This window comes from Lagopus muta, chromosome Z, assembly GCF_023343835.1.
Source record: "Lagopus muta isolate bLagMut1 chromosome Z, bLagMut1 primary, whole genome shotgun sequence".
NCBI classification, from domain to species: Eukaryota; Metazoa; Chordata; class Aves; order Galliformes; family Phasianidae; genus Lagopus; species Lagopus muta.
Window position 1 is genome coordinate 16873832 of NC_064472.1, and position 12319 is coordinate 16886150.

The following is a 12319-nucleotide window of genomic DNA, read 5'->3' on the forward strand; positions in this document are numbered from 1 at the left end:
CTCAGTACAACATCTCTTCCATTCATTGTTCCTGGTCACTGCAGGGAAGTACACCATTATTCTTTCTCTTCTTTTCTGCACCCTCCTTCCCAGCTGCATTGCTGAAGAAGGTGCACTTAAGGTCACCCTGGACAAATCCTCAAAGAGACTGCAGCACCAGAGAAGTATGAAGGCAACAGAGTTTGCCTTACACAGGAGCTGCCCTCAATCATTGGACTTGATGATCTTGAATGTTTTTTCCAACCTAGATCATCCTAAGGTTCTCTGAATCTGTAGAGCTCCAAGTACAATTTAACTCTTCTAAGTATCAGTCTTCCTGCATCAAAGCACAGCTTGAGCATGTAAAAATTGTACAGGCTTTACTTCTATCATAAACCTTACATCACAAGGCAAGCTAGCCATTTGCTTGAAATTAATCAGTTGCATAGTAACAACAAACAAATTAATGTGCAAAAACACAAAAACACTGGAAACTGTTTGTGTCTTTGATTGTTTTTTATTGGTTTTTGGGGTGTTTTTTTTTTTGTTATTTTTTAACAACAAAAATAATTACTTGTCTGAAGAAGTGATCTGTAGTCAGGATTCCATACAATTCCCACCAAAAATGACACTCAAATTAACAGAGGGCTTCTCTCCAACATCCATGCAACCTTCAACTTGTTCAGCTCTGCCTAGATAATAGAGCCAACATGGTTTGAAGACTGTGTATACACATGCATACAAGGAGCAGCTGCTGTCCTGCAGAGGAAGAACTCCCACTGAGGGAAAGTGCAGCAGCAAGCTATAAAGCTTTAACCAGTTTAACCACCTGTTTACCTGAAATTGCATGCTTTTCTGGGGTTTATGTAACCCAGTACAGTAACCATCACTAAGCATTAAAAATGACTGACATCACTGGGGAAAATGATCACTGCCTGTTTTTCCAGTTTCATTTTGTGCTGCTAGCAGCTGTGAAGGTTTTTATTGCAGACACAATGAAACAGATTCATGCAGCTGAGGCTTAAGTATTGTGTTATGAAATGATATATCAGCTTCAGTAAAAATGATTTTACTTAACTGCATTCCCCTTTTCTTAGAATACCTTTCTTCTCTACACCGATAACAATTAGATAAATCTGCCATTTGCCACTAGTAAAAATATCACACACAATGCCACCTTGAACTTTTAACATCTACCATGCTTTGCGGTACAGAATAATATAAAGAAAACAATTCTAATCAGATAAGCAGTCTATTGTCCACAGTGGAAGAACAGGCATACTATGTCTGTCCTTTTCTCTTAGACTGTAAAACATAAGTGAAAAACTATTAAAAATGTAAATGTGAATTTAAAGGCATATATAAGCTGTGAATTCCTTGCAATGTACATATGCAATAGATTTAACTTTTCTTTGAACAACTAATCCATTCTGATGACATTGCATCCTAACCTGCCTAAGGTCAAACTTCTAAATCTAATTAAACTTATTCTTGAGGATGCTTTTCCTGTAGAATCACAAAATTACACATCCAAAAAAACTCCTTCAAAATCAATCATGTCTAGACATCATTAGGTGAATACAAGTTTATGTGCTATTGCTAGTGCAAGTTTGTTGCTGGCAGAGTATTAGTATCCAATTGTCTTGTTGTGACCTCCCATGAAAACAGCAAACAAAGACTACAAACACAGAAGAACTAAAGCAGTATATATCACAGAGGACTAAATGTCTTGCAGCCATGAATTTTAGGAAAGATAGTTTTAAAAACTGACTCCGTGTTTTCAAAGGATTTAAGAACACTTAACACTTTAAGAAAATCCTAACTACTGCTCATTAATTTCATACAGTCCTGATTAAATTATTCAGATTGAAATGCCTATTACAATTGCTTAAGATCACATAGATTCTATGTAAGAACAACTCAAAGCTAGAACAGAATACTCATTAGGAGCAGTAACACTTTATTTATAAAAGAGTACAGTTATTTTTCTGAATTTGTCCAAAAGCATTCCTTGTTTTCCTTCCAAGAATACTCGTCCTCATAAATCTCCTGTGAATACAAACAAAGAATGAGAAATATTGTGGGAGTCCACTACATACAGTCACAGTTGTTTGGCCTGCACAAGCCAGGCCAAACAATTCAACAGCCATCTTGCTATTATTTGCTGACCACATCAGGACTACACTACACTTAGCTGGCAAACAGAAAAGGGGGATCATCTTTAGAAAACACTGACTTACATGTGGGCACATGCTGAACCTGGAGCTGAACCCATTACATTTAGAAGGCCTCATCTATATTGAAGTCACTTAAAGAAAGAGATCTAGAAGAAAGGATGCAGAAGCTGTATAGTACACAGCACTTGTGTCCTAAATACTACCATCATTTTTAGGAATTAGAGTGTTTAAATGTTTAGAAAATGTGTTAAAAAAAAAAAAAAAAAAATGACACCAAGACTCAAAATACAGCATTACATCTTCAGGATAGACTGGACTACCCAACAGCAGTCCAGTCCCAAGCAGCAAATTTAGCAGGGTTGTGAACCCAATTATTCTTTCTGGAATCATAAAACTTCAGTCTCCTGAAGTAGGTGTCAGAAAAGTGATACAGAAGATACTGTTCTACACTGAGCAACTCAAGAAACTACTGTTACTACATGCCAAGTTTGGAAAGTAAGAGAAGGCAGAGGTAATGTCCACCAATTGCATGTAATCTGTGGTTATGCAATGTGGCTCTTTCTAGACTTAGGCTGCACTCTACACACATTACTGTGTCTCTAAATGAGCTTTCAGACCACTGAATACTCCTTCACTCTGTGCTGCTGCTATATGTGTGTGTCCTGCTTCTTAATGCTTTGTGCCTATCCATAGCCATAGAGATGAGAGAAAAATAGAAAGAAATGCCACTTCTACTTGCAAACTGCAATGCCATCCAAGACAATACATTCTAAGTTCTTCCACTAGTATATGCAGAACTGAACTTTACTCAGAAGAGATGAGCTCAAGAATCCTTCACTCTTACCCCAGAAAGGCATTAAGAAGAAGAGTAGCTGGGAGGCACAAGCAAGAGAGGGTTTTCCTGGTCCCTGAATGCCACATTCAGGCCTGGTTGCATTAAAGTAAAAAAAAAAAAAAAGAAAGAAAAAAGCATCTCTTCAGGAGCAACTGCTGCCCATAACACTATAGCTCCTTCCCTAAGAGCCAGCAGCAGTTCAGCTGTCTAAGATCCTTGCAGTGGCTAGAACCAAATTTGTCCCAAACATACCTTTTTCCATATTGGGACAAATGCTTTTAAAGTGTTGATGCAATGTGTTACAGCTTCAAGGGATTCTGCTCTGTGTGGAGACGAGATTGCAATAATTACACTTGCCTCTGTTACTGGAACCACGCTAGAGAGAGAACAACAACAGAAGTTTTAGCTAATGTTTAACATCTACAGCACCCAAAGATTGTACCCATGTCACATCAGTATTCTGGTCACATGCACTCCTGACTCATTCACACTGAGCAACTGTCAAGCCATGTCCAAAAGATTATGCACATTTAAACAGAAAGAAAACCACAACTAAAATCAACATCAGATGCAGGAATTCCATGCTTTAAAATAAATAGAACCACCAGTCACAGGTTTTTTTTTTCTATTCTTTCTTCTTTTTTAAAAATAAGTCCATGGAATTAAGAGATGAAAATTACTATCTTGCAACAAAGGAAACTGTCCAGAAGTTGGGCTTAATAATGAACAGTAACAGGTCTGGAACAGGAAGCTAACTAAAAATATCAGAAATTCTTATGCAAACTGAGATGATATGTGAAAAAAGATACTATGTATCTCAAAGTACACAGATTTTGCAGCATAACTTTAGTTTTGCCAAATGTTGACTTCAAAGTATGTTTCTTTTTCTATTTGGTGGGTCATTTTTACTAAGCTAACAGAAGTTGCACAAGGTTTTGTACTACTCCTCACAAGGGTAGTACTCCCAAAAGCTGCCTCCCAACCCTCTCTACTTAGCAAGACTGCATTGGCAAACAGCTCAGAGAAAAACCTAAGTTCAAGTACTCTGAGTTGCTCTTCAGAGAGAATTAATTCCTGTCTCTGTTGACTGTAGAAGAAATCCAAAGAAACTACCCCTCAGAGTTAATATTAACCTTTGTGATCTCATTCTAAGTTCTTCCTGCGGGGGGGGGGGGGGGGGGGGGAAAGTAAACAAATATTTGCAACACACAATGCCAATCCTGCTAGTTTCAGCCAAAAATCTGATGAACATTGAAAGCTTAGGACTATATTAAACCATTCCATGGTTTATATCCAATTAAAAAATGTGTATCCAATGCAAGGAATAACAAGAGATATTTTTACAAGTATGACTGGCAATTACAATGCCTTTCTCTCAACCTCATATTCTGACATTTTAGGTTCCATTACTTAAACCTGACAGGAAAAAAAACAGTGACACTTTGCAGCAGTGGAAGAGAACCCCACAAACATAATGGCCTGCTCTCTCCTGCAAGGAAATCTTGATCTCTTTTCTCCACTCTCAAACCATAACAGCAGGATTGAGGTTTCTGACAGCTTAATATGGATTCTGGCAAATACTACTAATAAAAATATTTTGAAAAACAAGACTTTATTTCTGAAACATAGTTCCTTACTGACAGCACGATCCAGTAGCAACCTTTGATGCTTTACAGCTTTTATAGACTCCTGCACAACCTTCAAGTATGCAAGCATCATTCAAAGATTAGTATACCATTTGAAGAAGAATATGGTCTATCCGTACATACCCAAGTCTATGATGCATTGCAATATGTTTGACTGATGGCCACTTCTGTCTAACATCTCTGCAGATTTTCTTTATTTCCATCTCTGCCATTGAAGCATATGCTTCATACTCTAAGCGAATCACTTTTTTCCCTTCAAAATTATTTCTCGTAGTACCTAAACAAAAATGCAGTTATAAAAGGAAAGCAACAGAAAAAAAAACAGAGCAAAACTCAGGACCTCCTGCTGAGGCCAAGGACAGCACTCTAAACATAAATGACTTCCTCCAGTTATGGCTATGTAAAGAGATTCTTCAAACAAAAGAAATTTCAATATACAAGGAATAAGCCTACAGATTACGAAAATACACAGTCTGTAATACTCAAAGCTGGAACATCTTTTGTGCTAATTTATTTAAGTGCTTAGTACTTAAAAGCCCACAGGTACTCAGGCTTAAGCAAAAAAAGAGTTTGAAGATCTATACCACGTATTTTAAACAACAGGGTGGAGCCAGCAAACTCAAACTGCACCGGCCCACTGGTAGAACAAAATTTTGTCTTCAACAAGACCTGAACTGCATCAGTTTTCACACAGGTGAGTACCTGTGTTTTATTGCAGTCACTACTTTCCATCTTGAATAAACTGTGTGCAGGGAAATAGCAGAGTAACTTATAAGCAGGACTGCTCTCCAGCACTGCTGCTCCATTCAGTCCTAGAACAGCCACACCAGCAGGGAAGCTTCTCACCACTCAGTCTCAATGCACTGTTTAAGAGTTGCCATGGTCTTGTTCTAAATAATTCAGAATGAGTTTTCTAAACGTCCTGGGTTCAGTCCAGAAATGCATTTATTTGAGAAGCACGAGTTTGGGGTGTGGGACAAGCTGGGTTCCATTTATTAGACTATTAACACATCCAGAGATCCAGCTCTAAAACTTTAAACTCACCAATGAAAAGAGACACTGCCCCACAGCATGGTGAAATGACCAGTTCTGACACTTCATCTACAGACAGCTTTTCAGACTTGAGCTTGATAAAATCTTTCGGCACATCCTCTCTTTCAACCATGGCTCCCTAGAAGGGCTAAAACCAAACAGATTCTGCAGTTGTTTTTGGCAGTACTAACATTTGCCAACTGCCTTTTATCCCATACTGATGCCCCAATTTATTCAGAAAACATGTACCATCTTCTTACTCACCCCAAGAGACCAGTCTTCATGGCAAATTCACTTCTCAGCAGACTTGCTGAGAGAACAGTAAGTGCAAATACCATGGGAAGATCTCTTTCTAAGGCAAATGGGTTCCTGCTTTGCAGGAAAGTCTGGTGTAGTAGGACAGAACAAGAACTAGTTCAAGGTTCAGTTCAACAGTACAATCTACTAGCACAAACCACTATGTTAGCAAATTTCTGGTAAGCCTGTCAGCCCATTCCTTCTGTCTTATCCTATGATCAATCACAGTTTAAACTTGCATTTAATTTGAAGTTTAATATGCTCACCAGGACATGCAAGTTTTCATCCTATCAGCTGTTTCAATGACACTGGTGCCACTTCTAAACGCTTTGTATATACACCAGTTACCAGTTCATCTAAGGATGAGGAAGAACATAAGTGGACTGAGCAGCAGGAGTAGAATAAGCTACACTGGAAAGCACGAATCTGTGCTAGAGACACTTGACCCTTTGACAGCAAAAAACAAAGTATTTTTTTAATTAGCAAACAATTCTTCTTCTGTATCGTCCTTTATGTTAAAAAGTGGCATCCTTTCAGTTAAAAATCTTACTTATGCAAGCTGGATATCTACTGACAATCAGAAAAAAACTACCAAAGAAAATAAGACCTAAAAGCAAAAACAAAACAAAACAGTGCCTGACTTCATTGCCAATTTTATTCCGTTTACTTGTGTGTGCTAATCATTTATTCATGCAACAGCTTATAGTTTGTGGTCAGCACTGCAATTCTCTCCTGCAGGAAACAAAAGTTACGCTTTCTCCAAAGAGTACCAGATGTAGATGGGGATAATTGCATACCAAATCTCAGAATCTTACCAGAAAAGTATTATAAAAAGATTGTACAGAATGCATCAGATACTTTAACACTGGATGATCCTCTACAGGACGTGAAGCAAGAAGTGATACCTACCTCTCAGAACTTGCACAGATTCAGCCTCCACTAATTGGTGGGATGATTGCAACTTCGTCTCCTGTCTGCAGGACCAGAAGTTGATCTCCAAGAAGCACGTACTCCTGCCGAACAGCAAAAACCACTTGCTCCTGGATGACAGCAAGCCTGAGGGGATTGGCAGGAACACAGTTAGGTTTCTAATTAGAGTGTTTACATTCAACCACAAGATTTCATTAACAACAAACTGATAGACAGTCTGGGGCAACTGAGGTAAATGCTGCTGAGATTTAAGCAACTCTCTTCCAATATACTTCTCAAAATCACAGAATCATAGAATATCCTTATTTGCAGGAGACCCGTAAGAATCACCAAGTCCAACTCCTGGCTCCAAGTAAGATCACCCAAAAAAACAAATGACAAAACCACATGACTGACTGCACTGTCCAGATGCTCCTCAAACTACAGCAACCTCAGTGCTACAAACCTCCCGTCACAGTTTCAGGCCAATCCTCTCAGGTCCTGTCACTGCCACCAGAAAAAATACCATACATTATAAGCACCCACTTCATTGATTTCTTTTTTTTCTTGGAGCTAGGGAGAAAGCAATTAAGGACAATTTTCAAAAGTCAGGGTTTGTCACTGGATATTATTAAAAATTAACCAACGTAAGCCAGACTCACTTTAGAAGCTTCTAATAACTAGATAACTCAAGAATATACAAACTATCTGATTTGGGATTAAAAGGAAATGCTCTCCTTATTCAGTGTGGCTGCACTGCACAGCAATTTTTGTCAAGAACACCATCCCTCAATACTTTGTTTTTCAAGATCTCATGAAGATTCAGTGGTCAGACTGTTACTCTTGTTCTGTAACCTCAAAAAGGCTTTTGGTCTTCTGTACTTACAGATCAGCAGTCTGCTACTGATGAGGGTGACAGCATTGCTAAGAGGGCAGATAGGGTGCATTTTCCTTGGAGATGTTCAAGGCTAGATTGGATGGGGCCCTGAGCAGCCTGGTCTAATATTAAATGTGGAGACTGGTGGCCCTGACTGTGGAAGGAGGGTTGGAGATTCATGATCCTTGAGGCCCCTTCCAACCCAGGCCATTCTGTGATTCTGTGAGGACTCTGTGATTTCTGCAGATTCTGCGTATATCTGTTGGCCTTCACATCTGAGATGTTGGTGTGAGAGTCTACAGCTCTAGATACCATGAAACAAGGTTTGCTTTCGCAACAAAGTGCAGTCACACAGAGAGTATGAGGACAACACCATTGAGGCACTAGAAAATCATGCCAACTTTTTACTTTAGCAGATGCAGCATAATAACTGTATTGTTTGAGAGTACAGAATCTGGCACAGACAGCGAAGAGCTGCATTGCCTAGAAACAAGCAGGCATGCCAAAAGGGTACATGTAAAATTCAACTTATTTCCTACCAGCCAGCTAGACTAAAGCCAGCTAGGCAAGGCACTGTCTGAGCGAAAATCAGTAGCACTGTCTTGGAGGACAGACTGAAGGGAGGGACTGTACAAAAGTAAAGCAAGCCACTAAAGAACAGACTACAACTACGGAACTGAAGTGCCCATTAAAAGGATGGTTTCTAATTAATGTCACTTGCAAGTTAATTCATTGGGGAAAATGGGTGGAACAGAAGAGCATTGTCAAGTATGCTCAAGCTGCAGTTTGAATATCCATTAGCAACGTGAATAGAAGTCTGTGGTCAGTGCCCTACAATTATGTTGAGTTTTTCCAGAAAATCTAGGAACAGAAGCATTTTCCAAGAAGGCCACTGTGAAAGGCATGTGCACATGCAAAATGTAGGACAGCAAGTCACCTTTCAAAACAGGGTGAATTTGACAAACTACGATAAACCGTCAAAGGTGCTAGTGCTTCTGATACCAAACAGAATAATACGTTGCAAAGTAAAATACATCCATTCCTTACTCTAAAACTCTACTTACCCATCTTATTCTACCCATCCCTTCCTCTTCTAAAACTCCTTTAGAAACACTTAGCATTGCTAAATTTTTATTCTTTTTCTCAGAACATTTTAGCTTGAGCACAGAAGTGTTGAGCACAAAGGAAAACTTTGGAAGAAACTAGAAAAATAGAGCTAAAATGGTGGAAATCCTGGTGCATTCAGCAGTAAGCCCATAACTTCTGTTATGCGCTATACTTTTATTCTTTTTGACTAAATGACGCTACACCTTTCTGCATCTGATTTATCATCAGCAGGTTCCAACACACTCTTCAGCCTTGACCAATGAAGGCACTCTTGCTGTCACCCCCAAAAAACAAGACTCCCTGTGAAATGCAATCAAGAGTGCCTTTTTTTCCCCCAGTCAGAAGAGGCTGAAAACAGCTGAGCCTATTTCTTGTGTAAGGGTTGTTTAGCAGGAAGCTTGGGCCAGGGCCTTAGATCCCTTCTTCACTAGCCTTCCAGAGACTGCCATAAACTGAGAATACAGCTAGAGGTAAGTGATCAAAAAACACTTGCCTACGATCAGACCTTCTTACTCTATTGCTGCAGCTGGGCTGCATCCCCTCCTGGGACACCTGGCCTTTCCACAGGTAGTGCTTTCTGTCTTTATGCAGTGACTTCGTGGAGGCCATCCTGGACAACAGGACCTCAGACCTCTCCAATACCCGGCTGTGGGGTGTGTTTATCGGATTTAGCCTTTTTAATGTAGATGTAAAGCCGCAGTATTTGCAACTGGCTCACAGCCAAAACGCTCACTTGAGGTTATTACAACACAAAGAGAAGTTCACTGCTGTTCTGATGCCAAAGCGCTGCTGCAGCCTCTAGCTCGAGCCTGTACGATGAATTTGTATTTCTTAAAACAAAACAAAAACAAATCCTCCACCCCAAGAACGTCAGGCTTTATGCACCGCCTGTACGCGGCGCTTTCCCCGATACCTGGGATGAATCTTAACGATCTCTTCCCAGAGCTGGAGGGAGGTGATCCGCTGCGGCACAGAGACGCTCTCGGAGCGCAGCCCCACCAGCTCCGCGCTCCTGGCAAAGTACAGCACCGTCACCTGGGGACGACAGGGGGACGTTTCTGTAGGCGACCGCGGATCCGCGCTTACTGCAGGCGGCTCCGCACTACGCTTCTGCCGCGAGAACCGAGAATGCCCCCGCTGGAGACCAGAGGGGTGCCCGGTGCCCACTCGCGCCCGCCCGGCGGCACTCACCTGGCAGCTCATGGAGCCGCCGTCCGCAGCCCGGCGCCCTCGGCCTCCCGGCGGCCCCCGCGCGTAGGCCCGGCCCACCGCTTGCGGCCTGCAGCTGCGGCCCCGGCCCCGGCCCCGGGTTTTAGGCAGGGCAGGGCTGCGTTTCGGGGAGTCCGGTTTGGAATGGCCTGTAAATTCTCGGAACAGGACCTTAAAAGGCAGATTTTGAGATGGGTGCAGCCTTTGCAAGTAGTTGCAGATGTTATGCGTTCAGTGCACGGAACTTCTCATACATTTATATTTATCATAGATATACCTAATATTACAAAGCCTAGAGTCTGTTAAAACATTGTTGAAAACCTTTCTGGAGTACAAAGGTTGCAGTGGCACGGTATCACCTGTCTCCCCATGGACAGCTGCAGGCCTTCAGTTGCTGCTGTCCTGGGAGGAACGTGAGCTGGTGGTGAAGGCAGCACAGCAGGACACATGCTAGGGAGACCTTAGCAAGCTACCAGCATAGCTGTGCCCCCGAGCCCTGTGGCCAGCATTATTTCTGTACTGTTCATCGGACCACGCTTGTAACCCCCTGGCCAGCAAACAGCTCCTCCCATCACACCGAACAGGGAAATCTGTAATTACTCGTGGAGATGTGAAGCTTGCAGCGTGCCAAAACTGTGGTATGGGCAGGTGGTGGCATCCTGACTAGATGCAAAAGAAAAAAAAAAAAAAAAAAAAAAAAAAAGTCTTCAAAATGAGAACTAGTATCCTGTCATTCCAAAAGATCACTGAGAATGGAAACAGGCCTTCCTGTGTACAATTTTTGGCACCAACTTATAAAGAGAGGGCAGTAGCACAGTCTCCTACTGTGCAATGAAAGTTACAGTGATAACAAAGTTTTACAAAAGACGTGCTGTAGAAACACAATTGAGCCCATGGAGTATGCATTTTGTACTTCTTAAACAGTACACCATGTCTTAATTTTCTGCGGTGAGGAACAAATGTGTTATTTTTTAGAACTATTCTTTTGCTTGTGAATGATTAACTACTGTCACAAATTGAACTCAAGTCAAGAAAATAAAAGGCTTGCTCTTTTATCTGGGCTGCATAGTGTCAGATCTTTACAACTTAAACAAAATAGATAATTTTGACAAAGTGTGGATGACCTACCCAATGGCTAGCAAGTGGCTGGCACATTTTTTCCGGTGCGAAAGATGTATCATGAATGTCATGTCCTCAAAGTCAAGCAGATGAGTAGATGGGCTCAGCTGGAGCAAATTATCGTCTCAGTTCACAAAACAGTATGCTCTGAAAGATTTATTCTTAGAGTTGGAGTTGGATTTGGAGTGAGGTCCACTATGGGATAAGGACAGAGCAGTTAGTTACAGATTTCAAGTTTCTTGATTTTCCTTGGGTTCCAGCTAATGACTTGCCGAAGCCACTTCTTGAGCTTGCTTGAAAGGATGGCTCAGTCCTTAGTTCTGTGTTGTGTGGCTCAAACGCAAAATTTGGCCTACGCTGCAAAGGAGTATAACAGCATATGTGACTCTTGAAATTGTTTACTGTGTTTTAGGACCAACAAAAGAAGTTACCAGTTTTTAAGAATAACTGAGGTGTATTATCATCATCCAACAAAAACTGTCCATAAATACCTCTTAGATCTGGAGTCATTTTCTTCCAAGAAGACCAGACTCAGGAAGTTCATTGGATTGGAAAAGTGACTTTTATTGAAGTTGCTACTTTTTTGCTTGGCTTTTTTTTTTTTTTTTTTTTTTAATAGTGAGTAGGGGTACTTCTGTAAAATGACATTAGAGATGTTTCTAAAGACCAGGATTAAAAACATTAGCTCTGTAAATGCTGAGATTTCAAAACTGTCTTTTCTTAATGATTCCTTTAATCTCTGTCCACATCATTTTCCCCTAACGTATCGTCTATTTTGGATCCTTTTTCAGGTGCCATTTTCTTCCTGAGTAGCTGCAGAATGTAATGGATAGTTCTAAGTGTCATTTATTGAGTCTAATATTTTAAATTAAATCTCGTCCTAAGGTGTGGTCTTTGCTTTTGTGAACAGATGTGCGTGCATCCTCCCACATCCATATGTATATTAGCATCTTAGGTGATACTTTAAGGTGATATTTTAAAGACTGTGATAAAGACCTCCAAAGCAGACATTTCTCATTCTGTTTTCCAACTGTTCTTTGTTTAGTATTATTTAATACTGAAAAAGTGCAGATCTTCCTGCATAGAATTCCCTTATACCACTGCAATAGAAACTGACTTACAATTTCAAACA

The 12319-nt window shown here is 40.7% G+C and overlaps 2 protein-coding genes across 2 annotated transcripts; both read right to left on the reverse strand.

Annotated features, from left to right (window-relative positions):
• Positions 1-493: 493 nt before the first annotated feature.
• Positions 494-5802, reverse strand: LOC125686834 (molybdopterin synthase catalytic subunit). The gene is made up of 4 exons (XM_048931323.1): positions 5682-5802; positions 4761-4914; positions 3244-3367; positions 494-2028 (listed from the first exon to the last, which is right to left on the reverse strand). The coding sequence occupies exons 1-4, from the start codon at positions 5800-5802 to the stop codon at positions 1960-1962; spliced, it is 468 nt and encodes a 155-aa protein (XP_048787280.1). The 3' UTR covers positions 494-1959.
• A 1093-nt stretch (positions 5803-6895) lies between these two features.
• LOC125687021 (molybdopterin synthase sulfur carrier subunit-like) lies at positions 6896-11223 on the reverse strand. The gene is made up of 4 exons (XM_048931738.1): positions 11197-11223; positions 10051-10239; positions 9773-9894; positions 6896-7022 (listed from the first exon to the last, which is right to left on the reverse strand). Exons 1-4 carry the CDS (start codon positions 11221-11223, stop codon positions 6896-6898), a joined length of 465 nt encoding a protein of 154 aa, XP_048787695.1.
• Positions 11224-12319: the final 1096 nt, after the last annotated feature.

Coding starts and splice junctions, on each gene's coding strand:
- LOC125686834 (XM_048931323.1), bottom strand. CDS start 5,802: ATGGTTGAAAGAGAGGATGTGCCGAAAGATTTTATCAAGCTCAAGTCT. Junction 4,915..5,681: donor GGCAGTGTCTCTTTTCATTG/GTGAGTTTAAAG, acceptor ATTTTTGTTTAG/GTACTACGAGAAATAATTTT. Junction 3,368..4,760: donor GCAATGCATCATAGACTTGG/GTATGTACGGAT, acceptor TTCTCTCTCTAG/CGTGGTTCCAGTAACAGAGG.
- LOC125687021 (XM_048931738.1), bottom strand. CDS start 11,223: ATGTGCCAGCCACTTGCTAGCCATTGG. Junction 10,240..11,196: donor AGCCACTTGCTAGCCATTGG/GTAGGTCATCCA, acceptor CTGCCTTTTAAG/GTCCTGTTCCGAGAATTTAC. Junction 9,895..10,050: donor GCGGCTCCATGAGCTGCCAG/GTGAGTGCCGCC, acceptor TGTCGTCCCCAG/GTGACGGTGCTGTACTTTGC.